Genomic DNA, 27034 nt, shown 5'->3' with positions numbered 1-27034 from the left:
TCCTCTGGTTTCCCAAGCCTTCTGTAGGCCACTCACCATCACAAGCTGGAGACTAACTCTTCTCAAACCCATTCGCCTTTTACAGTCTGGATGGTGGCAAATGTTCAAATGTCCTTGGGCACAGCTGCTCAGTGCTGTGAGAGTCTTATTTTGTGCAGACAGGCAGAGCACTGCAGCTCACCAGGCCAGGATGGCACCTTCACAGAGCATGGCAGTGCCCAGGATGCTTGGAGAGGTGGCTCATCCACAGTGAACTCTGGCTACACAGCCTGCTTTCAACAGCATCCCTCTTAGCAATTTCCCATTCTCTCTCTGTCTGAACATCCTGCTTTGCCTCCACATCAGCAGCAGCTCTCACATCCCCACTGTGCCCTTTCTTCTGGTCTCCCTGGGCGTTCCCACCCCAATTCACACTCCATCCTCATACTACAGCATTCAACAGAGGGAATTTCTCCTGAGAAAGCCGAGGCCTGAGGAATGCAAAGTGAGCACCACTTTTGGGTCCAGCACTCAATGCCAGCAGCTACTGACTGAAATAGATAATGGTGTTTCACTTTTCCTTTACTGCTTTGCTCAAGAGTTGTTACAATCTCAGAGTGAGCAGAACGGCAGGAGAAGTGCACATTGCCCATGGAAATTAGGCCAGAAAATAAACAAGCCAACCCACAGCAGGAGAGATATGGCCAGACACTCTTGCTCTCACCCCTTTGCCTTGGTCCAAACCAGCTGGTGTGAGCTGGGTCCCACCACTGTGCAACTGGGAGCAGCAGATTCATGGCCAAACACTTTTTCCCCTGGAGAAATCCAGACTTCAAGTGTTAATCAGGTTTTCCACCCATGAGCTGGTAGCACAGCACAGGAGCAAACATCAGCACTTTTGTCACTACCTTGCCCTTATTCTGTTATCACCACCCCTCCACACAAAACGCTGCTGGCAAAGAGTGCCAGCTCCAAGAGGAAAACATTCCTCATCTCTGAGGATGGGGACAAGGGGGACAAAGACAGGAAAATGTGCACAGAAGAGGTGGCTGTCCCCATTCCAGTTGCCCAGTCAAATCACCTCACAGAAAACTCATCCCTGCACTTTCACCTTTCTCTTTAGTTTCAGCCCAGCGTTTTACTCCATTGCCAGATTATTCCTCTTTGAAACCAGCAGTGCAAACTTCTGCTTTACACTGTTAAAAATTGGCTTTTGTAGCACAAATGAAGGATACAGGAATTCCCTGCTGCACTGCCAGAATTGAATAGCTAAGATTTGGGGTGTTGGTAGGTGATTGGGTGAAAAGCTCACATTTGATTGACCCCAATTTGGAAGTTTCTGCCAAATTCAGCCAATTATTTTAGCTAAGAAGAAAAATTTTGTTGCACAGTGGTTGTGGCAGACTATACTGCAATTTATGTACAGTGTCTTTTCCCAAGCTGACTTTTCATAAAAGTAATAAGTAGTTTCCAAAGTGAAGTGAAAGGAACTGGCAGGGAGAAAATTGAACACCTGGGATTTAATAAAAACAACTTTTTATTTAGTTGGTTTGTTTGTTTTCCTGAGGACAGTAAAAATTCCTAGTCTCAGGCAGAAATACATATATTTTATTTAATTAATTCAATCTGTGAACCAGAAAGTGAAGAGACTGACACAGCAGAGCAACAGGACACACAGCTGGGTTTGAGAAGCAACCCAAGCCCTTTGCTGGTGCAGAAGTGCCTTGAGGGCCAGCAGCCAACTTTTAAAATAGCCCTAATTACCTTTATGTCTGTAATGGGAAAACAGGTGGAAGTGGTCAGGAACAGTGGGTAGAAGAAGAGCAGAGAGAAAGGAGATAAAACCGAGTCTTAAAAGTCAGAATTACAGGAAAAATTAGGCTGGAGGGGACATCTGGAGGGCTCCAGCCCAAACCCTGCTCAAAGCAGAGGCATTTCAAAGCTTGCCCAGGTAGCTCAATTTCCCTTCTATCCACCCTTGGCTGAATAGAAGGAATAATCTCTTCCCTCAGTTCCCTGGCTGAGCCCACACTGCTCATTCCAGCTCAAATTACTGACCCCCAGAACCCCTGCACATCATTCAGGCAAAACAATTGCACCATGTGTTTGCAACATACCCAGTACATTTGTGTGAATAAATGCGTTATTCAGATTATGCTAGCAAAGTTCTGAGGAACTGTAAATTACTGATATCCAATTAAAGCCAAAGAAAGACCCTAAAAAGAAGATTTTAATGCTATTCACTGCCTGAGTAGGAAGTGTTTTGCTTTCAGTGCCCCACAATGTAGAGTTTTGACTTTCTTTCAATGACCCCCATGGCACCAGGGACACAGAGCAGGACCAGGTATGTGACAGGAGGGTGGCTCAGGGCTGGAACACAACAGCAGAGTTTGGAGCCCTCCCAGGTGTGTTCACAACACCCACAACTGTGCCACGTCCTCTCCTCAGGTCCCCAAAATATGAGGCTCTCAGCAGGTGGTGTTGAACATAAAATGTGGGAGCATCTTGTATTGCAAAGGTGATGTCCAGCTGGATGGGAGCATCCTCAAGATATCAAGAAACCTCCAGGTGGAAAATGGCAAAAGGACTTCTCTCAATTCCTCAGAAATCATGGGGTTTTTTGCATCATGGGATAATAATGTTAACTATAGCCCCACTCAAATCCCAGCATTTGAATTTCAGGCTGTATGGAAGTTTGTCTCAGCATTACACACAATGAAATTAAAAAATACCCACAATTCAACACCACTTTAACATCATGTTTTGTAAGTTTAAGACCACTGATCTGTGAAAGAAAACACAAATATTTGTAGAAAACATAATGTGCTGTTGTAGCTACTCAAGGTTACATTAAATGCATATGTTCCCTTCTAAGTGGGGAAAACAATAATACTTCAAAGCCATAAAACAAAAGTCTAGGGATCTGTTTAAAAACTGGATTTTGTCCTTGGCTTTTCATGGTGGCTGGTGGGGGAAAGTGTATGTCTGCAGTTGAAAACAAATCTCTCAAGCAAGAACTGCACCACCAGCCACAAGCAGAAATTAAGGAAAATTATTCTAGTCAATGCCACCTTTCTACCAGCTCAACAAGATTTTGCTGTGGTGGGAACATAAGCTAAAAATCTTCTAATCATGAAGTGGCCAGAGTTCACCTCTCTAAATAAGATCCTTTCTATAATAGGGTTGTACCATTTCCAGGCCAGCAAGTGGTAAAAGATTTGGGCATTCCCAGAACTTCAAAATCTCAGGCCAGTTAGGCTGAGTCAGCAAAGCAGAGAATATCAAGATTATTTTAAGCATGCACAGAGTTCTACTTGAGACCTTATTTTCCTTCTTACACACAAAGATCTGTAAATATTGAAAAACATGAAAATTGGGTCTTCATATTTTATGAGAAAAATACTGGACCAATCATAAAGGAAACAACCATCTGGCACCACTCCTTCCAGATGTTCTCCTAACCATTCTCCATTTTTTCTTCTCAAAAGTGTATTTTCTGCATACTCAAAGAACTGCCATGATCCCTTCTTGTTTATCCATGCCCAGCTTCAGATTTCCAAGCCTGTTATTTCCTTCTCTTTTTTCTTTCTTAATCTGTCATTCCTTTGGTCAGTGAATCTATTCAAAAAACAATGTTGTGTTTTGGAAAGAATTTGATTTTGATTATGTTTGTTGTTCAAGGGGTTGTGGCTGGCTTGGCAGTGTGTTTGAAAGGACAGTTTGTTAATAATTTGTACCAACACATAGACCAAGGAATTTTGGAAATAACCATGATACCACAATGTATTTACAACATTCACTTGAGATGGGAAACAATTGTCAGTGTTTGGAATGGTGGAATCATAGCTGGAACAGAAAATGACTGTATTGTATCTGTGGAGTCACTTTCCAAAGAAATAATCCCATTTTTGTACTCTATAAAAAAAATCTGTAACTTCAGCAATCAAGTAGGTCAGGTATCCTGGACTGGTGCAACTGTACTGACCTTTATAGTGAAAAAAATTATTATTTTTCAATCCAGGCAGGTCATTAACTCTGTCTTGCATCAGCCTTTGCTGATAGGCAGAGGGAAGATCAAACATGCCATATTTTATATTCATGAAACACAGCTTTAAATCCAATGAAAAGGTACTTCAGAGAAGGCTCTCCTAAAATCTGGTGTAGCTGTGTGCTTTAATAGAGTTCTCAGGAAACACAAAGGTTTTTTTTCCCCAAACTTAATAAACAAACTTTCATGAGAAAATTGTGGCACAAACAGTGTACAATAAATGGTAAAAATTACCCATCTCCTCCACCTGGAACCAGATGACCTTTGAAGCCCCTTCCAACCCAAGCCTTTCTATGATTTTGGGAGATCTTTTGAGGACCTCGTTCTTCCCCATTAATGCTGGATGCAGGAGGAGACCCAGAGATGGGGATGGGCAGAAGATGTGGCACTGCAGCAGCTACATTGGAGCAGCAACACCCACTCTTGTTCTGAGGTGAGAATTACAGCCACCCTCCTGCCCAGGAGAAACCTAAATATACCAGAAACACACACAAAAAAAAGAAGAAAAAAAAAACCCCACAACCAAAAAACCCAAAAAAACAAACAAAAAAACCCCACCAAGATCCCAAATTATAGCAGAGCTAAGAAAGCAAAATGGGTCAGCCTTTCCTGAAGAGGATTCTGACTTCCCCTAATAAAATTCCCACAGCTGGACACGTGCTACTGCCACCCAAGTGTATCTCACAAGTGAATCTTAATGTTATTTTCTTAATTTTGTTACAGGGGAGATGATAGGGAAGTGATGAAGGGAGGGATTTTAAAGAATGGTGGATGTGGCACTTGGGGACATGGGTTAATGGTGACCTTGGCAGTGCTGGAGGAACAGTTGGGCTCATTGACCTTAAAAGTTTTTTCCAACCTAAATGATTCCATGAATCTATGACTCTATTGTTCTATTACACACTTTATATTAGCTAAATCCATGTATCATCTTTTGTTGATACTTGATAAATGACTTTTATTCTGGCAAAGAAATGTTTGCCAAGGCCAATGACAAATGTGTTATGTATCAGCACTGAGAGAAAATGAGCCCTGAAATTGGCACAATCAAGAGTGTATAAGAGATGTGTTTGCTCATGCCTCCAATCAAGGATCCTCGTTAAATAATCATGTGACTCATACAAGAAGCTACAATTAAGCAGCACAGCTCACACTTCCAATATTCATGAGCAGTCCATAGAGCCCAAGTATAAAAGGAATCATCTCCAAATTTGGCTCACAAGCTGGTCTGAGGAAATGCTGTTTTCTCACCAATATTAGCACGGTTGGGAAGAGGTGCTACATTTCTCCAAACAATGTTATTGATTATTTCCTCGCCCTTTCAGAAGCATGGAAAATTTGTACTTAAAAGAATTGGCTGGAAAAAATAATTTCTATAAAATGGGACTTCTTTTCTTTTATATTTTTTTATTGAATTAAAACTGTTTCAAAGCAGATCAAAAACATTGGAACCAAGCGTTAGGTACTTAATATTTCAGCTCTTTTTCCCTGATGTCACTGCTTCATCCCAGATACATAAGGGACACATTTCAGTATCCCAGGTTGCTCCAAGCCCAACCCATCCTGTCCTTGGACACTTCCAGGGATGGGGCAGCCACAGCTTCTGTAGACAACTTGTGGCAGGGTCTCATCACTTTCCCAGTAAAGAATTTCTTCTTAGTATCTAGCCTGAATCTCCCCTCTTTTAGTTTACAGCCATTCCCCCTTGTCCTATCACTATCTGTCCACATAAAAAGTCACTGACCCTCTTTTTTATAGGCTGGATATACACTTCCCATTAAGTACTGGAAGGTCACAATGAGGTTACCCTGGAGTCTTCTCAGAATGAATAACCCCAAATCTCTCAGCCTGTCTCCCCAGCAGAAGTGCTCCAAGCAGTGCTGGGGTTTACACTTCACTGAAACCCTCTCAGAAAAAAAATCAATCTCTTACTGAAGTAAACTATCAAGTTTCACAGTCCACATCTATAAATCAACGATGCACTTTTCCCATTTTACCTTTGCAACAGTACTAATTAAATCAGTTTAATAAGACTGTAGTAGCTGTATCTTTTTCCATTTCCTCTTTCCTTGGATGCAGGCACTATGCTCTTAGCATCCAGCTATCACTGCACATTTTATCTTCTGTAATTTCTCTCTGGCAAACCTGCATTTATTAAAAATCCTTGTTATTATTTTGTGCTAAAGTTTGCTGTTTGCCCAACTTATTGAGTGCTAAGTTGAGATGTGTTTGCAGGAGTCCATTCATCCACTCCCCCCAAGGAGCACCAGGCTTTCCTTGCAAAACACATATAAAGTTATTTTTCTTTAAAAAATAATTACCATAAAAAGACACTGAAACACAGAAATATCAGCCATTCCTACTTTCTTGTGCTTTGTGGTTGAATCCTTTGAAAGAATTCCTCCTTTCAAAGAGGAAGAGAAGCTGCTGGTTTGTACCAGGTGGGAACCAAACTAAGATTTGGAAAATAATAAAATAGTGTATTGCCTGCTGCCATCCCTCACCTCAGCTTACAGATTCACCAAAAACAGAGGCAGAAAGACCTGAAAGACCTGATTCCATGGCTGGCCCCAGGCAGCAGCATCACTTCCTTGGCCATCTGGGTGATGTCCCTCTGCACTGCCCCCTCCAGCACCCAAGCTGCAGCCACCACCCACACAGCAACCTCTGTTTCTCTGTCCCACAGGTCCACATTCTCCAAAAGTTTTTTTCCAAATGTTTAATCTGAATGTTGCAGCTGAACCCACACCCATTCCTGGAGATCAGGTTGACTCAGGCTTTGCTTGGGCTTTCATGAACTCAAAGCACTCAGAGACTGCTCTTGTTCTGCGCCCCAGAAACTCTCATTTTTAGCTTAAACATCCTGGTTCTTTCAATCTTCCCTCCTACATTGTATTTTCCTGATACCAGATCACTCTGGTCCTTCTCCTCTGGGTTTTCTGCATTGCTCCTGAGGTGTTGTACTCCAGACTGGACACCACGCTCATCCCCAGGCCACTTATTGCATCTTGCACATAAAAACCACATTACCACATCTCATTTAGCAACAGCAGAACAGCACAAGATTTGCAGCCTATGGTGGTTTGGGTTTGGTTTGTGACCCTCAACACCCCAGTCCTTCTCTGATGGGTTCATCTGGATTTTCCCACCCCATGGTTGGGAAGCTGGCTCTTCCTGCTCAAGTGCCCTGTCCCTGCATAACCCCTCCTGTTTTTTCTGAATGTTTATACAGATAATTCTGCTTTTTTTATGGCCTTCCTGGTAGTTTCCCGGTGTTAGATGTAGGAGCTGGGAGAGCTCAGCCAGCCTCCAAGGGTCTGGAGAGTGAACCCAGGACATGAGGCAGGTCCTGCTGTAGCACAGCACTCCTCCAGGTACTACTCACACGGTGAAAGGCTCAACCAATCTGTCTCTGCTTTGAAGAATGAGGATTTCATGCCCTTTCAATTGACTGAAAGAAAGAATTGAGGAACAAAAATGCATTCAAAAGCTTTTTTTAAATGCAATTACGTTAATTGCTCCAACTGAACAAAGGGTGGAGGGAGATGGTATTGCAGGCAAACTTTGCCTCCCGATCTTGTGAGCACAGGAGATGTGGATCAAAAGGCATCTTTTATAACTTTATTTATAAGCAAGGTTAATATTTATAACCTTAACTCCCATCACGACATCCCTTCATAAACTGGTGAGAAATCCATTGCTTGAGAAATCCAAACTCTTTAGAGTACTTGGGATTTCTTTCCTTGCTATCCATTTTTCCCTCCATGCTGACTTCCTCTTCTCCCTGGACTGAGACTCCTGTGTAAAATTTCCTCAATTTTACCTTTCTGCCTACACTGATTTTTTTTCCTTCTCAACTTTATGTTGGACAAGGTTAGAAATCAGCTTCTTTAATTAATCTTCTCAGAAGCTGGTTTGTGCCTGGCACAGCGGAGCAGTTGTAAGCAGAAATCTGAGCGAGTAATTCTGCAGATTCTTTGCTCAACACGTTTTTTTCCTTATATCTGGATCTTTGTTTCTAAAAGTTACAAAAGCCTGGGACACCTGGTTCTGGGAGCAGACAGGAGCAGATGACTCCTGGTAAGATTTGGATTTTACCTGCTCTAGCAGCTGCTGCCATCCAGCTGAATGGGAGGGAAATTTGTGGAAAACTTCTGGAATAGACCATTTATTTTTTCTGAAAAGCTAAAACAAGCAGCACAGCAAATCTGAGGGAGCAGTTCTCATTGCAGCTCCAAGTTCAAGGCTGGGAAAGGGAACCTGATGGCTCCTAAAGGATTCATTTCCCACTCGTGGGGAGCAGCTTTTCTGCTCACACAGTGTGAGAAGGGGAGAGCTTTTCCCAAAGGAGTCTTGTATAGAGACTAAGAAGAAAGAGTTTTATTTGCTGTCTTCCCTCACTTTCCTTCCCTTGCTTGGCATCAACAGGCAAGTCACATTTTTAAGTGAGTAAAGGAGCACTATATAATGATGTTGACCTGTTGGAATGAGTCCAGCAGAGAGCTGCCACAGGTCTGGAATACATCTATAAAGACAGGCTGAGACAATTGGGGCTGCTCAGACTGGAGAAAAGAAGACTCCAGGGAAATCTCAGAGCCCCCTCGAGTGCCTAAAGGGACTCCAAGAGAGCTGGAGAGGGACTTTGGACAAGGGTATGCAGTGATAGAACAGGGAAGAAATGCCTTCAGCTGAAGGAGGGTAGGTTTAGGTCAGATATTATGAAGACAAAAAAATTCTTTGCTGTAAGGGTGATGAGGCCCTGGCACAAGTTGCCCAGAGAAACTGTGACTGCCCCTGGATCCTTGGAAATGTTCCAGGCCAGGCTGGACAGAGCTTGGAGAAACCTGGGACAGTGGAAGGTGTCCCTGCCCATGGCAGGGGGGCTGGAATGGACGGTCTTTAAGACCCATTCCAACCCAACCCATTCTATGATTTGTGATTCTATGCTAATTATTTCAATCTAAGGACCCTGGGCTGGCTTGGGGAACACTTCATGCCTTCCTCACCACAGTGCTGGCAAAGTCATTTGCCCTAAAGAGAAAATAACCTGCTTGGTGTTACAGCTCAGCAGCGATGAGATGGGCTGAGCCAGGAGGAAATTTCATTTCCAGTGACAGAGTACCAAGGTCACAACCCTGCTGACTGCATTAAATAGGTGCTCACAAACCCTACTTGCTGTTGCAGTAGCTCTCAGTTGTAATGGGTATTTTCAAGCTGAGAGTAAAGTGTGTTTATGTCGTTATTCTTCAGACAGAAATGTCAAGGAGTAAGTCATAAATGCAGAGCTGAAATTAAGCACACTGATCACAGTGGTTTGTGTTATTCCTGACATTACCTAGAAGCCAAGCTATTGCAAAAGAAATTCTGTCCTGTGGGAAAATTTCATATTATTTTCAATTTTCTTTTCATCTCAAATCAAGGGGAAACAGAAAACCATTCTATGGAAGAGAAAGCTCCACAGGAAAAATGTCTGGAAATGTTGAAACACGGTGCTTCAACAAATCTACCAGTCAGTAGAGCTGGCAAATAACACATGGTATTCCCTCAATTTTGTTGAGCTGGAAGGGTGAATGCCTTTATAAAACATAACTAAGGATCCTCAATATTAATTTAAAAGTGATAACGTGCAGGGAAAAAAATCACTATCTTCAGGACCTAAGTAAAAATAACTGCCCTACATTTTTTTTCAGGGGAGAGGAATGACTTTTTGGAGTCTCAGCCTGAGAGGCCCTGTAAACTGAGTCACTGATGATGAAGCCAAAACCTCTTTACAGAAGCCTGGCCTCATCAGACCCAGGTCAAGTTCAAATGCAGCTCCTGGGGGCTGTTTGTAAGACTCTTCACCCTCCTGTGGATCAGATGTTCCATCAGGAAAATAATAATAAAGGTATCTTACACCTCCCCAGACGGCAACCTGAGGAAGAACAGCTTTGTCTTGCATTCTGTGCTTTTCACCATCTTTTGGAAAGCAAAGGGAGATGTTGGCAGAGAGCTGGCCAAGGGAAAGCAAATAGAAACACAGACATTATACAGCAGGGCTCCAAGTACAATCATGCCAAACCCATAATTCCAGTCAATGCCAAAGACCCAAGTGGATTATGGGCAGGGAAGGTGAAAACTAACTACTCAGAAAGTGCTGGAAGATGTGGCATTTCCATTTCCAAGATGTTGCTGATATGCTGAAAACTCCCCTTGCTGAAAACTCTGAAAACTCCCCTTTCTGCTCATTTAGCACAGCTGGAACTTTGCAAAACCCAAACCCTCCCTGTGAATTTTTTTTTCTTTTTTTTTTTTGCAAATCAGCACATCATTTTGCAGCAGAGTTTTCTTCCCTTGGCAGGGAGGGAGGTGTCAGGAGTAACTATCCAGCTGTGATGGCACCTTGCAGGAACAGTCAGAAGAAATTTCTGAAATCCTTATTGCTGAAGTTCAGGCTTTGGCCAATGTCTCAGAGGGACTGTGTCTGTTCTCTGACAGCTGCAGGCAGTTGTCTGCAGGGTGAGGTGGGAAAACATGCACCAGATTCTATGCAGATGTCAGACAAAGGGAACAAGTAGTAGAAAAGGGAGAGATTGTAGCTGCACTTCTGGGATCAATTCACAGAACCGTGTAGAACATTGTTCACCCAGGGCAGATCACATCGGAAATTACCTTGATGACAAAGAAAGAAAAAAATAAGCTATTCTGTGCATTTTCCTAGTCTTTAGGGTGCAATCAGGGCACATCTTCAGCATTGCTATTAGCATTCCTCCACCAAAGAAATCCCAGCAAAGCACTGAGCTCTCATTTTCAAAGATGATGCTGGAAAGCTTCCCAGATTATATATTTTCCTCTTTAATTTATACCTCTGAGGATAATGCTAATCAAGGATGCAGCAAAAGTGGTGAGACATCCCCAGACCCAGGCTGATTTATTAACAGTGGTTGCATTATTCTCACTTGGAAAACGACGTTAGCATCCCAAGCTTCCATTAAAAAAGATCCTGCTTGCTGGTAGGTTATCAAATACAAGCTGACAATGTACTTGCACAGCAGATATGCATAAGTGCATTGCACAATATGATTCATCTGCAAAACATCCAGCATGCTAGAAGCTCAATTTAAAGTAGGTTACAAGAACGATTCATTAAAAAGCAACAGCAGAGAGAAGGGGAAAAAAAAGAAGCCCAAACTCAAAAATCTCCTCCTGAGAACAGTACATTTATTTCTCAGTCTTTGTTCAGCCCCTTCTCCTCACTTTTGAATAGAGTTTGGATGGCACAGGGAGGGACGAGCATGTAAAAATACATGTAGCTAGACAAATATTACAAATGCCATCTTCAAGGCCTGGCAGATCTACCAAATATTCCAGGGATTATACATGGTCTGCTTAGCACGTTCAAAGTGGAAGGAGATTGAATATATTTCACACAGCATTAATCCCCAGGCCTTGTCTCCTCAGCTCTGACCTGAACTTCTACTGCACAGCACCGAATTATAAAGCCTAATGTCAAAAGGACTTTGAGGAAAAAAAAGAATATTCCCAAAATGGCAACTGGCTTTTACTATGATAACTGCTCAGATAATCCTCCATAATCTCCAGGGGTATTTTTTAGGGTAGGGGAAAAAAGAAAAAAAAACACAACAGAAAAAACGTACATGACATGGCAATTCTAAAATACAATCAAGAACTTTGCAGGCTGGAATTAGAGCTTTCGAACTGGAATTTATGTTTGTTTGGAATAAATGTCTTCCTCTAAAAGCAAAGGTATTTTTCTAAGCACTGCTACCAGCGAAATAAGGAGAAACATGAATTGATCTGAGAATAATTTGAAAATATATGCACCTATTTCTAAGATTTCACTATTTTTATTAATACAATTTTCATCTATGTATCTCTTGTGGAAAGGGTTTTTTTGTCAGATGACAAATTTCTAAAAAAACTTAAATTTCAGGAAATTTAGTGCTTTCTCCTGGCAGCAGAGGTAGGTATGCATTTTCATAGACAGAGTTCCTATTTCATCCATGTAAAAGTAATCCAGGTTTTACTTAATGACTCCACATCTGTCCAGGCAATAAATTAATTGCTTGTTTGACTTTTCAGTCCTGTGTGCAATGTAGCCTCATTAAACACTCAAGGAACTTTTTACTTAAAAAAATAGATACCACCTAAAACACTAAGAATCTACAAAAATCCTCTCTTGCAAGCAACAAAGATGCCACTTATCAGCCAATTTGCTATAAGGATTTCTTAGTTAAAGTGATAAACAGAGCTACTGCCCAGAGGTTTCAAAACAATTTTATTTTAGTTTATTGTATTTTATTGTATTTTTTCCCCTAAACAATATGTTCAGAGGAGGTGACTCCTCTGGGGGTTTAATTCTCACACATCATCTTGGAGTTTCACCTTTGGGTCCACCACCTTTCCCACAAGCTAATTACACTCTGAGAATCACAAATTATAAACAGAGACTTTCAGGATAACCAGGAAATTCTGAGAAATCAATTCTACATTCTACTCCAGTGATAATTTGCTAGAACAGTAGAGGAATCAGCAACTACATAAATGCTGCATTATGTCTTTTTTTAAAGAACTGCAAAAGCTGCAAAAGAGAGGAATCAGCCTCAGCTTTAGGTTAGCCCTACATCAAAGGCAGCTGTCTCAATTAAAATTTAGTGCACAGCAATATTGCAGTTTAGAGCATTTGCTCAATGATGTTTACCAAAGCTATAAACCTTTGTAATAAAAGCAAAAAAAAAAAAAACCAAAACCACCCCAACCCAGCAAACTGACAGACATGCTACATCCTCAGATAGGGATGAGCACTAAACAGAAGATGAAAAAACTGTGATACACTTTTTTGTAACTTTTATAAGGAGCGGGAGAAGACGTTTCCCATTTTACTAAAATCAGTTCTGCAAATAACAAATGACTGCTGCTGATATCACACAGCTCCACCTGCACGGAGCAGCTCAGCTTCCAGTTCAGCTGAAGTGCACATTTCATTTCCAGTGTGTTGCATCGTGCTTCAGTGCTGAAGTCAACAGGAATGGAAATATCATGAAATGCAAAACATCTCCCATGCATGTGAGCAGCAGGTGCATCTCTTTAGCCCCTGCATTAAGGACATCAGGGGAAAGACCCAGTTAAGGCTGACTGGAATTCAGACCCCTCCGTGCTCCAGTAGCCAGCAGAGAGCTGGTAACTGTGAAACCTCATTCCTCTGCCACAAAGCACATGGAATGCTGCTCCACAGATCAGAGCAGAGATGAGACACTGATCCTCAGCTCTGCTGGCTGCAGGTTTTCACCTCCCGGCCCTGCCATGGCCTCAGTGCCTCCCACAGGGACGGGGATGCAGCTGACCTGGATACAGGTGAGCACTTGAATGGTGGTGGCAGATTTAGAGCAACCTTTAGGCTGTGCTCAGGATCCAGCCTTTTGGCCTGCCCAGGAGCTTGGCATTAAAGCAATTTCCAAGCACAGCTGCTCTGCTGGCTATGTGTGCACCAAAACCTGTGTGGGGTGAGGGAGTCCCCACCTTCCTGAGATGCAAAATTATGTTTGTGGGGGGAGGCTCTTACTCAGAGGATGGATTAGGCATGTGATGGCAGAACTCTCTTGCTGATCACAACCCTTTAGTGCAGTCTGTACCTCCAGCAGTTCTTTCACAGGTGCCCCTGAGTGTTTTGGGAGCTGTGTGGAGGGGCCCAGGCTCAGCAGAGCATCAGCACCACTCAGCTGGCTCAGGCTGTCTGCAGCCCTTCTCTGCACAGCTGTGCTGCAGAGCCTGCCCAGGGTGAGGATTTTTGTTTGATCATGCAGCCAGTGACTAATGCAGTGCAGGGAAAGCTGGGGATGTCATTTGGATCTCTAACTTTTGCATTTGTGGCTTTGAAATACCCATGGGGGCTCTGATGGGATGAGGGATGGTACCCAGGGCTGTGTTTGGGATATAAAGCCCTGGCCAGACTTGGTGTTTCCTCCTTCTCACCCAGGGGCACCCACATGTGCACCCAAGACATGGACTGATAATGTGGACATAAAAAAAAAAAACCTCAGAGATGAGAAGCACAAAATCCTGAGGGACTGGAAGCAGGAAAATTTCCAGCCTGAGAAGGCTGCCCCATGCATTTGCTTTTTACTGGCCACAGTTAATAAGTCCCTTCAATGTTTAAAGCTACCGGCAATAAATCAGCTGCAGTTAATAAATTCAGCACTGAAAAATAAGACATAACTCATGTCCTGAATGGCACAGAAAAGCCTCTGCAGAGTCACCCCAGTGCAGAAAGCATCTTCCCTGCTCCATCATCTCCTGCACCCAAGCAAACACCCCACTGCAGCACTGCATCCAGGATGGGAGCACTGCTGTGTGAGGGAGATGTTGGGAATTCTGCAGATGTTAATGGCAATTGTGTTGAAATCATCCCTGAAGAACCAGCTCCCTTTTCCCATACAAGATCTCAGGATAGCAGGAGGCTGTATCAAGGGCAGGCGACTCATAAGAGCAGTGAAAGAAATATGCAAATAACTCTTTTATCAGCTGTTATTTAAATAAAGATGGGAAAGCCTGCTCTTAAGGAATATTAAAGTACAAAGCCGATTTTTATGAGGTAACACCTCAATATTTGAAAGTGACAGGCTTATGAAGGATGTAGTCATTTCTAACAATTTTTATTCTCACCTAGACGCACGCAATAGATCAAAATAAACAACAGCAACATGATTATGATTTTCATTCTGAGTTTCCCATCTCTTTAGAGGTTAATTTTCACAGTGCTGTAATGAGATGGGTAAGTGCTGGTGCTTCCATTTTACATACAAGTGTCCTGAAGCAGTCTGGTCTAATGGGTAATAAAGCCAATTTATACATGATATATCTTCTGCCTCATTTACCCCTAAATTAAACAAAACCTGCTCACCTTTATGCATATGCTTAAGACCATCCTAATTTTAATAGCAGTTAAGAATGCACTTATGTTCCATAAAATCAGAATCTTAAATACTTCAGTGAAACAAGGAGGACTGAAACAGGTGATTAAGGTCCTCTCTATTTCAAGCCTTGTCTTGCAGGTGAGTGCCAAGAATTTATTCTCACCGTTGAAGGTACAAGGTTTCTTGGAGAAATAGACTGACCATAAATCAGAAATGTCTTAATAAACAAGAACACTAAATGTGAGGTGTGCTCCTGAGTGCTGAATCATGCCAACTCTACAGCTTCTCCTAAATTAGAAAACTAATTACAAATAATGCTTCATTATTTGAAACATGGTTTGCTGTGTGGAGGCCACCTTCTCTTTTGAAAAAAAACAACCAAACAACAAACAACCCAAGAAAAACAAGAACCCCCAGAATTCTGTAAGCAGTCCTGATTTAGAAGTAAGAGAATAGCACACGAAGAACAGACATAAATGCTACATTAAAAATGAAAAATCTCAGTGGATACTTGGCCCATTTTACAGGCACAACTAAGGAGGGAGAGTGAGGGAAATTCCTAAGAAGTCACCCATTTAAAAAACTCTATTCCCTGTTGATGATGTGGACCTGCAGCACAACTCCTTGGTTGTTTCAGGAACTTTGAGCTAAAACACTTATATAAAAATAATTAGGTCTTGGGGCCAACTCAGGCCTCAGGACTGACAGCAGAGCCTAACTCTAATCTTGAGCATCCTGGGCCAGTCCAGGCTGTGCAGTTGGGCCAGGATCCCTTCATGGTCTGTGAGGACATGATAAACAGACCTGTGGGATCTGCCCAAAATTTCCTGGGAGGATTGAAACAGAGACAGCATGCAGGCATTTTCTGGGGTTGCTGTGCTCAGCAGCAGACAGACAGACTGATGCCTGCATAATACAGGGGGTTTTGGTAAAAATAAGGCATAAGACATGGCATTGAGTGGCATTTCCAGAGCTGAAGAAAAAAGGAGACAGATGTGCCTCCTGGGACCCTTGTACCAGTGAGAGATAATGAACCACCCAGCCCAGGGGAGATTCACAGCCCAGAAAATACTGCAACTCACAAAACCCAGCACTTGCAGTAACTGGGACATCCAAAGCCTCTCCCCTCCACACCATTCTCCTCCTACCCAAACTCTCCCCCTCAGTTCTTCGCCTATAAATAAAATGTTTCATTACTGAGTGATGAAGATTAAAGTAAGGCAGGTGAGTCACCCTCCCTGGTACTACTCTGCTCTTTCATCTGCCTCTTCCTCTTCCTCAACCCAGTTGCAGCCCTGGAGGCTGAAGAAAATTCATCAGCGTGGCAGTAAAAGCAGACAGAACTATCTGCATCCCTGTGAGGACCAGGGAAAAACCAGCTGCATTTTGAGCTGTATGGAGCTGAGAGCTGCACTGCTGCACGGATTTTATACCAGGAGTTTTAGGCACCTCTGAGAGCATCCCAAATGCAGAGCATTTCTGGAGAAGCCCAACAGGAGCTATTGCTCTGACTTTACCCAAGTGAGAATGAAGGATGATACTTAAACAGGATTTTTTTTTTTTTTTTTTTGATGGCTAACTCTGGGTTTAGGCTACGTTTTTAAGCTTCATGAGGATTACAAGAACAGAAAGATCCGAGAAGAAATCTGCTTTGTTCCTGTCCCTCTGCAAAATCTGCTTGCACTAACAAAGCACCAGGGAATGGGGAGAACCTCCACCAAATGATCCCTGTCCCCTTCACTCACAGCAGTAGATCAGAAGTTCTGAGTGTCTAATCCAGACAGCAGAGAAAAACTAAATTCAGCTCTCTAAATCAGAAAGGACTAAAATGTTGATAGTAGAATTGGCACGAATATACTCCTCCAAAGTGAGACTAAATCTGGCCTCAGGTGGTTCAGTCTGAGCAGGATTGCCTGGCAGCTCAGGGCACATTTCCTGCTGAGGCTCCCCTGTGTCTTGCTTAGGACAGTGAATCCACCATACCAAGACTTTTCTACAGCAACTTGAAAAATTAGGGTTTGGATTTTGGCCTTTCCAGTGTGGGGGCTTTGAGCAGCACATTGCTATGAATGCTTGGGGAGAGGGAGAACTTCCTGGAGTAAAACCTGGGAAGGGGTGGGAAGGCCACAAAGAGCCACTTGTCTCGGGGAATCTGCTGCATTTATCCATGACCTGACATCCCAAAAATATCAGTGCCAAGCCCAAGCATTGCAGACATTCATGTCCATGCCTACTTCACCCAGGTGAGCCCTGGGGCCCTCAGCCTGCCTGAAACCATCAGAAATCTCTTTCATGCTGAGGTGCAAAGCTTCCAGTAACTGGAGAGAAACCATCAACTGAGATTCACTGGTGCAGCATTATTGATGCAAATTCAGGCTCATGGCAGGAGCACCTCATGCACCTTGCAGGCAGAGGGTTGGGTTGTGGGTTAGCTCATGGTGAGGACATTTGGGTACACAGCACATATCTTCAAACCCAGCCTCTACAAAGCATGTGAATTACAAAGGGTTTTTAAAAGGTCTTTACTTAAAGATTTAAAAGGTCTTTACTTGGAGATTGTCTTCATCACGGAACAGTGGAAGCCAACACCCCTCACAGTCTTCTGTGTTATATCTGCACCTATCAGAGCATGAAACACTGCTGGGATTTGGCCTCCCACTGCTCCTCAGCAGGCAGATGCTGCTCCTCAACTCATCTGCCTCATCCAAGCAGCTTTGAGCCCCTCCATCCCTCACTGGCACACACCAAATGGGTGCTGTTATTCCCAAGGGGCTTCCACGCCACTGAGACATCCCAGGGGATCCCAACCAACTCCCAGATGTTGTTCCAGAAGGGTTTCCACAGGCCATATTCACCATCCCATTGTGTCCCCCTGGACATGTCCCAGTTATTAATGCCATCCCCTGTGGCACTGGCCTCCTCTCCTTTGGGCAGCTGGGCCCCACGTGTGACCTGGCTTTGGAGACAGCTGGAATTGGGCCAGGATTGCCAGGGATGTCCTCAATGCCATGGCCTGTTTGAAGGCCTGGAGTGAGCATGAGCTGGCAGCTCTCTCAACCTCAGCTGCATGGACATGGGGGCATAACCCCACAGACTAAATCACCCTACAGATACCCAGCCATGCACCAGGCTGAATGAAATTTCCCAGATCCTTACACAGGAATCACCATTTGTATGAGTTCCTGCCCTATCCCCGCTATTTTTCCCTGAAGAACACATCCAGCATGGAGGTACTGGCTATTCTTCCATTTTCTCATTTCTCTAGAGGAAACCATATGTATTTATCCTGGGGAACGCCTGTTAGCCTGTGTAATATTTTTGGAAATAAATCCTGTCAAGGGATTTTAATCACTGTTGGTGCATAAAAATAAAATAACACAATCTGTGACCAGATGGTGTGTTGGGTGACATGGGGCTCTCTTCACCAACATGTAACTGCTCACCAGCCCTTCAGGACCAGCCCTTGCAAGAGCTGCCTGCAAGGTCCTCTCACCCTGAACCACATTAATTTTTGGGAAGGAGGAAAACTCTGCATTTGAGGAAAAGAGATATTTTCAGCAAAACTCAGGGGCCAAGGATAAAAGCAAGAGAAACAGCTTTATCCCTGCCCAGAAGCTACTGGAGTTTATCTTCACTGGAACCCTGCAAGAGGAGAGGCTGATGTGGGATCTGCAGCTCCCTGTTGCCCTGACTTTGCTTGAGAAATCTCTGAGCTTTCCACTCCTCGTGGGAATTTTTTTCTGCAGTCTCAATCGCTGCCGATTTTGGTTGATCCAAAGAATGGGGAGTGAAATCCATTGCTTTTCATCATTCAGAAACCACTCACCAGGTTTTGACACAAAGCCAGCTTGGCTCTAAGCCGGGCCCACGGCCAGCTTGAAAATATTCCTGAACCTTTCAACAATCCCTGGCTGGTTTTCAAACTTAAAACAAAAGCCAAGATCAGGGAAAGTTTGCAAATTTTTAGGTTGTATAAGAAAATATCTGCACAACCTGTGATAAATTCCCACCATTTGTTTTCAGTTCTTTTCATGCTGAGAGAATCTCCCAGACTCCAAACCCTGCTCTTGCCTCGGAGAGCATAACCATGGTTTTCACAAAAAAACCCAAAAAAGACCGGTCTGACAGGTGTGGAGGAAGATACAGGATGTGCTGGGAAGCTACCTGAAAATTATTCTGTCCAGTTCACTCCTGTTTGGATGGATTGCTCCTTGTCTAAAGTGTCCCCAGATGCCCCGTTGTGTCAGGAGTGTTTGAATTTACAGCAGACTAAGGTAGTGTTGTAAAAAAGCTGGAGCTGTGTATCTCCTGCTGGGTAAATTCCTATGGCTTAGGAACAGGCAGGAATCTCTCTCCGAGCAGGAGAAATAAAGAGTTTTCAGAAAAGCTTGACAGTTTCAGATATTCAACAATATGACAGCCTTCTTATTCAGAAACTTATGAATACTTAGTCACACAGAGAGAACAAGGAAATGATTTACTTCCCCCGGTGCAGGGGGCGGGAGTCGTGGCTCTCTAGGTGGTGTGGAACAGAAATACAGCTGCTGCAGCCACAAACAGAGCGAGACTGCAGGGCTGCACTGCCTGGGATGCTGCTCTGTCTGCCATGGCTGGCCAGACACGACACAGCCACACAACGGCTCTTTATTGAACAGGGAAAACAAAATGGGAAATGTTTAAAGCACGTTACGACTCTTATGGAACTGCTGATTTGACAGGCTGACGGTTCACAGCCAGCAAACACCAAAAACAGGTCTCTATCACTCACTTTGCCTCCACCTTGCCACAGTTTGACACAAGCAAACAAACACATCTAAAGCCCTTTTGTAGAGGATTCCAAAAGCTTAAAATTTTCTTTGCATCTGTTTTTCTTTCTTTCTTCTGCCTTTCCTTTTTTTTCCTCTTTTCTTTCTTCTTTTTCTTTTCTTTCTGTCTGTCTATTCTGCATTCTCCAAGTGTAAATCTACAGATATATCAAGCCTGAAGAAGCCTTCATCAAATGTAAGCAGTTTCACAGTGATTCCATTTAATGGTGATTTACACAGTTTAAGAGACCACCCCTCTTTGTTCTGTACGCTAAGATTCAGCATGGCCATATTTTTATCCATCAGTGAACAAAAAAAAGATTCTTTCCCCCCTTCTTTGTGTCATTATATGGTTGAGGCAGCCCTACCTGGAGACCCCAGTCATGCCTCTCTTTGCACACTCCAGCAGCCTGACATTCCCAGCCCTCTGCCTCCAGTAGAAAGTCACGTTTCACAGCCCAGCACTCAGCTCAGCGAATGAGCAGCACATCAGCAGATGAGCTGCCTGCCCAGAGCTACAAAACAGCAAAGCATTTCCCACATCAGCCCAGGGGTGTTAGGTCCTGTTTTACCCCTGATCTCGGTCACATCAGGCAGGCAGAGAGGCACCAGAGAAACATCCAAGGCAGGGGCACACACAACCACACAGACTGTGCTGCTCCTGGCCAGCTACTCTTTGTGCTGATTGACTGGAGGGGATTAGAAGGGACTCAGCCCAAAAATGCAGTTCCTAATGCTCCTGCAGCTATTGCATAACAGAGATCGATTCCTGTTCTGAGCCCTGACCCTCAACTTGCTCAAGACAAGTTTAATGCTTCAGGCTCTGCAATGGAAACATCTGCTTCCCAGTGAGATGGGATGCATCAGCTCCCCCAGGGCTGGGGTTTCTGGCTGTTTGGGTTCTCTGACAGACAACAACAGGAAAAAAAGTAGGGAATGTCACCAAGAAGGAAAGAGTCATTTTCCCCAAACATTTTTACCAGAAGCTATGGGGAGATGAAGCCTCATGGGGTTCATTAACAGATACACACCTGCTATTAATACACCTACTGAAAGAAAGCAATCCTAAACCAAGGGAAATTGAACACATCCCAAAAATAAACAGAAAATCAATGAACCTGCAGACCCTAAACTGAATGCACCTGAAGTCGAACACCCCTCAGTGTTCAAAAGGTGGAAAGCACAGCAAGCAAGAAGTCCACAAATAAATGAACAAGTCCCAAAAGCATGCACAACATGCACAAACACTTCAGAATAGGCACTCCATTAAAAGCTGTGTGTTGGAATAACATGAGGGGCCATGCAGGAATTCCAGGTGCACGGGGAGCAGCTGAAGTAACTCCGTTGAGATCTGTCACTCCAGATGTGAACAGGTGTATGAGAAACGAGGACAGATCCACATCAAGTCAGGTGAAATCAAATGCCTTTCAACATTTGCCTGAAATCTGGCTGTCTTGTGCCTAACAAACTGCAGAGAGCTTTAGGGAACTTGGCTGGCTCCCGCGTCCCCCCTCCCCCACATCAGCAAAAAATAACTATTTGCAAAGGCCGCAATTCCTCCTTATTTTCTGTTCCCCTACATGCGCTCACTAACTCCCTAGCAATGTTTCCAAGCAGCCAGGCTCGGAGAAAAAAAAGAGGAAGCGTCAGGAACGAGACAACCGGGAGATGCTGCTGCCAGGGCCCCCTTTGTTGAGCATCCCTGGGTACCCCTCGCCTTTTACCTGGGGATGCAGTCGCCATGGTAACGGGCGGGTGTTCCCTGGCGGAGCCGAACCCCGGCTGCTCCCGCTGCTGAGCCCCATCTCCATCCCGCAGCGGAGCCCCAGTCGCGTACTGGTCCGTCCCGTCCGCAGCCCAGTGCATCCCAGAGCCCGCCAGCAGCAGGTCCTGGGGGTCCGGCGGGGCTGACATGCTGCCTGCGGGGCGGCCGCTGATCTCCGGCTCTCGGGATGCAGCGGTGGCCACTAGGAAGGCTGCGGTGGCCACCGGGCTGGCTGGGGCTGGGGTCTGGCCGGCTGCGGGGACCGGGAGCCGCCGCCGCCGCCGCTGCTGTATCTCCACTAGCGCTTATTACGCAGGTGAAAATGGCTTGTTAGTTGGAGCCTTCCAGCCCTTGCGTCACCCTGTGGCTGGCATATCACAGGGCAGGAATCTGCCAGCCGGGCTGCCGCTGCTGCTGCTGCTCTCCCCCGTTTAACTGCTTCAGCAGGCTAGGCATCGGCTTGTGCGGGGAAGGGAAGCAATGCCCCCTGGCAGGCAGGCACACGCCTCCCTGTCCCCTCCCGCCGCCGCCCTCCCCCGCATCCCTGAGCTCTGGAGCATCCCTGAGCTCTGGAGCATCCCTGAACCCCGGAGCATCCCGCAGGCGGGCACGGCACCGGCTCCGCCCGCACCGCCGGGCTCGGCCGAAGGGCACAGAGTTCCCAGCAAGCCCACCCGAAAATCTTCCCCTTCCTCCCCCGTCTCTGCCAGCCCCCAACCCAGCGAGAGGAGCCGCAATTTGCCCCCGGGTTTGTTTATTTTGTTGGCTCCTCTCTGTTTGCAGCCGCGCTAGAGACATGATCGCGGCTTATTGACACTTATCAAAATAAACTCACAGCAGGTGTCTGTGTGCCTTTTTTTTTTTTTTTTTTTTTTGGTGTCATTATATTTGCTTGCTTGGTGCCTCACAGTAGTCATGTGTGTGTACTTAGGCGATGAGAAATGTCAGGAATTTTTGATGTCAGTGAAAGCAGCAGCAGCAGCAGCACGAGTTATAGCAAAGGTGAAAGCACAGGGCAGGATCTGTGCTTTCACAAAATCTTCTCAGGTGAACTAGGAACAAGTTTCCTTGGTGTCCTTTCACAGGTGAGGAAATGGACTCAGGTACAGGGTGTGGGATCACTCCTGCATTGCACAGAGTTCTGGCACTGACAGGTCAAGGAAACAAATTCCTTGCCTTGTAGAAGGGCCTCTCTTCTGTCATATAACAGGTCAAGCTACAAAGTAGAGGATAATTGCCCCAGCCAGATTTCGTTCCCAGCTGGCTCTCAGCCTGTTGCAGCAGTGGATCTCCAGCTGTGATCTGTATGTCACAGCATCCCTAGGCAGGCTTCAGACCCTCTCCAGCTACAGCAAGCTTATGCTTGGGTTTGAAAACTGAACATGCTTCCACTTTTTCCAGACAGGGGGAAGAAAATCCAGGGTAAGACAACAATTGAAAATAAAAAGCCGCCAAAGTAGCCTTGAGGATTTCCATTTGTGTTATCTGCCCAGGGAATTGCCACCCTTATCCTCACTCCATCTTGCTACTGCACGAGAATCATAGAATGATTTGGGATGAAAGGAACTTAAGAGACCATAGACCATCTAGTTCCAACACACTGCCAAGGACAGGGACACCTTGCACTAGGCCAGGATGCTCCAAGCCCAATCCAACCTGGCCTGGAGCACTGCCAGGGCTGGGGCAGCCACAGCTTCTGTGGGCAGTGTGGACCAGGGCCTCAGCAGCCTCACAGTCAAGAACATGCCCAGGCTAATTAAATTTTCTTTATTCCTTTATTTCAAGATAGGACATGTTTGCAGATCAGCAGCAATGATTTTAGTCTTTGTGGTTTTAATGCCAAATCCCATCCCGTACCATCAAGGTTTATGTCATGAGCAAAGGAGATTAATTTTTCCGAATTCGTGTTTCCCCTTTGACATATACAATTCCTGATTATGATTTCAGCAAGATTCTGATGACGTCAACACTGATATTAATGAAAATAATAATATACAGTATGTTTTGTTTTTAAAAATATATCTTCCCATACTTCTTAATGCACATCCTTATTTGGGTTTCCCAGTGTTCTTTTGCATCCACTGCTCTCTGGAATGCCCCATGAGTCTCTTTGTGTGAGTGTGCAATGGGCTGAAGCTCTCAGGAGAAGGTCTGTAAGAGCACTGAGCCCCTGGCAGCTCTGCTGTGTGAGCAATGGGCCATCACAAAGGTCTTGTGATAACGCAGCATCATCAGAATGTGTGCACACTGCTGCTAGGAATGATTCATTTCCACAGACCAAAGAGGTTATCATGGTCTGAGGCTGCTGCCATGAACACAGTGTTACTACAGTAAAAGGCTGAGAAGAAAGAGTGCTCTGCTTATTGAACAGAAATGGGGACAAGCAGAAGTCAGCTGTGTGCCCAGGTGGTCGACAAGGCCAATGGCATCCCGACCTGTATCAAAAATAGTGTGGCAGCAGGACCAGGGAAGTGATTGTCCCTCTGTGCTGGGCACTGGTGAGGCTGCATCTCAAACCCTGTGATGATTTTTGAGCCCCTCAGGATAAGAAAAACATTGAGGGGCTGGAGAGTGTGCAGAGAAGGGAATGGAGCTGGGGAAGAGCCTGGAGAGCAAGTCTGATGAGGAGCAGCTGAGGGAGCTGGGAAGCGGCTCAGCCTGGAGAAAAGGAGGCTCAGGGGGGACCTTGTGGCTCTGCACAACTCCCTGACAGGAGGGGACAGCCGAGGGGAATCAGGCTCTGCTCCCAGGGAACAGGGACAGGACAAGAGGAAATGGCCTCAAGGTGTGCCAGGTGAGATTCAGGTTGGACATCAGGAAGAAACTTCTTCAAGGAAAGGGTTGTCAAGCATTGGAAGGGGCTGCCTAGGGAGGTGGTGGATTCACCATGCCTGGAGATGCTCAATAAATGTCTGGAAGTGGCACTCAGTGCCATGGTGTCAATTGGTCAAAGGTTGGACTTGAAGATCTTGGAGATCTTTTTCAACCTTGATGAGTCTACAATTGTATGTAAATAAATTAAGCAAAAAAATGTTTGTTTGTTTTTTTTTTGTTTGTTTGGTTTTTTTTTATTGCTTCAGGGATCTCAATTGTAGTGCAACCCAGGACTTTATTTCACCATTTCCTGTACAGTTCTCAGGTGACCTGGAACAGTCTCATGCAATACAATCAGTTCTGCTCATCTCCATACAATATTGCAAGGGAAAACCAGAGGTCTGATTTCAAACCTTGAATACAAGCCCTGAGCTCCTACTGGCCATCACAGATGTGGTATATGCATTTCTGATAGCAAAGTTTTTGTTTGCCAGGATGAGTGAAAAAAAAACCCAACAGGAACAACAAGACAATCCTTAAAAACCTTGATTAGTCCATTTTTATGCTATAGAGAAAACTTTGAACTTGGCCCAACCTGGGCTGTCCTGCCTGAAGTTAACTTACAGGGGATTTTTAAGGCCCCCACAGGAAGATCAGGCTGGATGAAGATTTAGTCAAATACCTGTTTAAGAGAGGTGCTAGTTTAAGTGGTACAAAGAACAAAAAATTAATTATTTCCATTCTCAATGCATTTACAAAAGCTCCTGGTAGTTTGTACTGTATTGTGTAGCAAACTGACCTGCACAGGGCTCATCTATCTCTGCTTATTGGTATTTAATTATCTTGATCTACCCTTTGGACATTATAAACCTCTGAATGTATGAAGTCTGAAAACACAGACACACAAATTGCTTCTCTTTCCATTATAGCCCTTTGTGTTCTGGGGATGCTGCACAATGCTGGGACAAAGTGACTTTGAACCTCGAGGGGATTTGTGGTTTCAGATGTAACATTACCAGCAAAGAGCCCAGGACCTGGCAAAGTATATCAAGGGATTCAGCAATGGGAAAAAAAATCATCTCTTCTTCCTTGAGGATTTATTCTCGAGGTTTTAGAATAAATGAATTGCAACAGGAGAAAGGAAAGGGAGAAAAAAAAAAAAAAAAGGAGGCTTTTGACATAAATAAGAAAATGAAGATAAGTAAAACAAGCTCCCCTACCCCACAGAAAAGATTTCAACACTGAAGCAGCTACAATCTCCATTTCAGTTTATCACATCTGCACTGCAGCCCACCTGCTTTCCACATGCCTCACATCCTCACCCTCACACAGACAAACTCTGGCAGTGTGTGACAGCACTGGGCTGGCCAGCATGCAGGAATTCCCTTCCCCAGCATGCCATCAGATCCCATTTGGGCACAGACAGGTAGGAACCCCAGGAGCCCCAGTGCTGTGGGGTTAAACTGGCACACACAAGGCACAGAGAGGTATTGGAACACCCAAAGAAAGTCTGGAAACCTGGTGGGAATAACAACTCCCCCTGGGCAAGCCAAACCACTCAAAACCATCACTACAGAGAGGCAAAAGGCCTGAGAGAAAAGGCAACCTGTGGGTGCTGGTGGCTCTCCCCAAAGCAAGGGCCATTTGTCACCTTTCAGTCCACAGAGATCCTTCCAAAGGAGACCTTTGGGTCTTTGGTCTTGCACCTTCTCCCTCTCCACCTCCACAAGCTCTGGCAATGAAGCAGGGCCAGGCAGCCTCTCCAAGGTCCTATTCCTCTTTTCCTCCCACTGCCACAACTCGGCCATGTTTCAGGTCTTTCTGGAAATAGGTACCCCAAATTCCTGAGCTTCAAGGCATCATCCACCTCCTCACTTTCCCCAAAACCCTCCTGGGACTCACCAGAGGCTCCTATTCCAGGCTGTTTTGGAATTTAGAGTGTCTGCACCAGCCAGTGGATCTTAGACCCAACTTTGCTCTGAAGGCACGAGCATCTCAGTGCCAGGAAAATGGGCCAAGCCCAGGAACGACAGAAAATGCAGGTGTGATCACATCTTTCCAGCTCTCCCAGACAGGTACTGAGCCCAAAACTGCAGCTCTCTAAAATGATCTCCTGGATAGTCCCACTTTTACCACATGCTGTAAAATGGGGACACTGGTTCAGATTGGATCAGTGCAATTTCAAAAATACCAGAGTCTAAATAGCAGCATTTTTACTGCATGTTGTGTAATTTAACCTCCTTTCACTTTCACTGCTCCGAGGTTTGCTGGGTGTATCACAGCAGGGCACAGAGACCCTGCCTGGCCCTTTAATTCCCACATCATGCCAGAGTTTTCAGCTTCTCCAGCCCTCCAGTTGTAATGCAATGTGATTAAAGGTGGTGCTTTCCCTGGGTAAGCCTGACTGACTGCTCCGTCCTTCATCCCCTGCACATCAATTCTGGTGCTCTAGGAGCACTGAGGATTACCTCTGTTTCTCTGGAAAGAGGGTTCTGCAAGGAAATCCAGTGACAGGAGCTTAAGAAGCAAAACTATTGAACCTGTGACCTGGCACAGCCCTGGGGTGGGTGTTTGTCAGGGTTCAGAGAGAGAAAACCCAACAAACCTCTGATGAACATGGCCAGCTCTCCCTTCTTCCCAGCTCCAACCTCTGTGTAGAGACAGAGCTGAGCAGAGCAGACAGGTGAGTAGGTGGGATATCCAAGATACA

The 27034-nt window shown here is 44.9% G+C and overlaps 1 protein-coding gene across 1 annotated transcript in view; it reads right to left on the bottom strand.

Annotated features, from left to right (window-relative positions):
- RTN1 (reticulon 1) overlaps positions 1 to 22162 on the bottom strand; it is a 114738-nt gene extending 92576 nt beyond the window's left edge. The window contains exon 1 of the mRNA XM_014871392.2: positions 21470 to 22162. Coding sequence (XP_014726878.2) covers positions 21470 to 21659 — 190 coding nt within the window. The 5' untranslated portion in view covers positions 21660 to 22162. The remainder of the gene's footprint in view (positions 1 to 21469) is intronic.
- Positions 22163 to 27034: the final 4872 nt, after the last annotated feature.

Source organism: Sturnus vulgaris, chromosome 6 (genome assembly GCF_052056855.1).
Source record: "Sturnus vulgaris isolate bStuVul1 chromosome 6, bStuVul1.hap1, whole genome shotgun sequence".
NCBI classification, from domain to species: Eukaryota; Metazoa; Chordata; class Aves; order Passeriformes; family Sturnidae; genus Sturnus; species Sturnus vulgaris.
The sequence above is the reverse complement of the archived record's forward strand: the minus strand, read 5'-3'. Positions and strand labels throughout refer to the sequence as shown.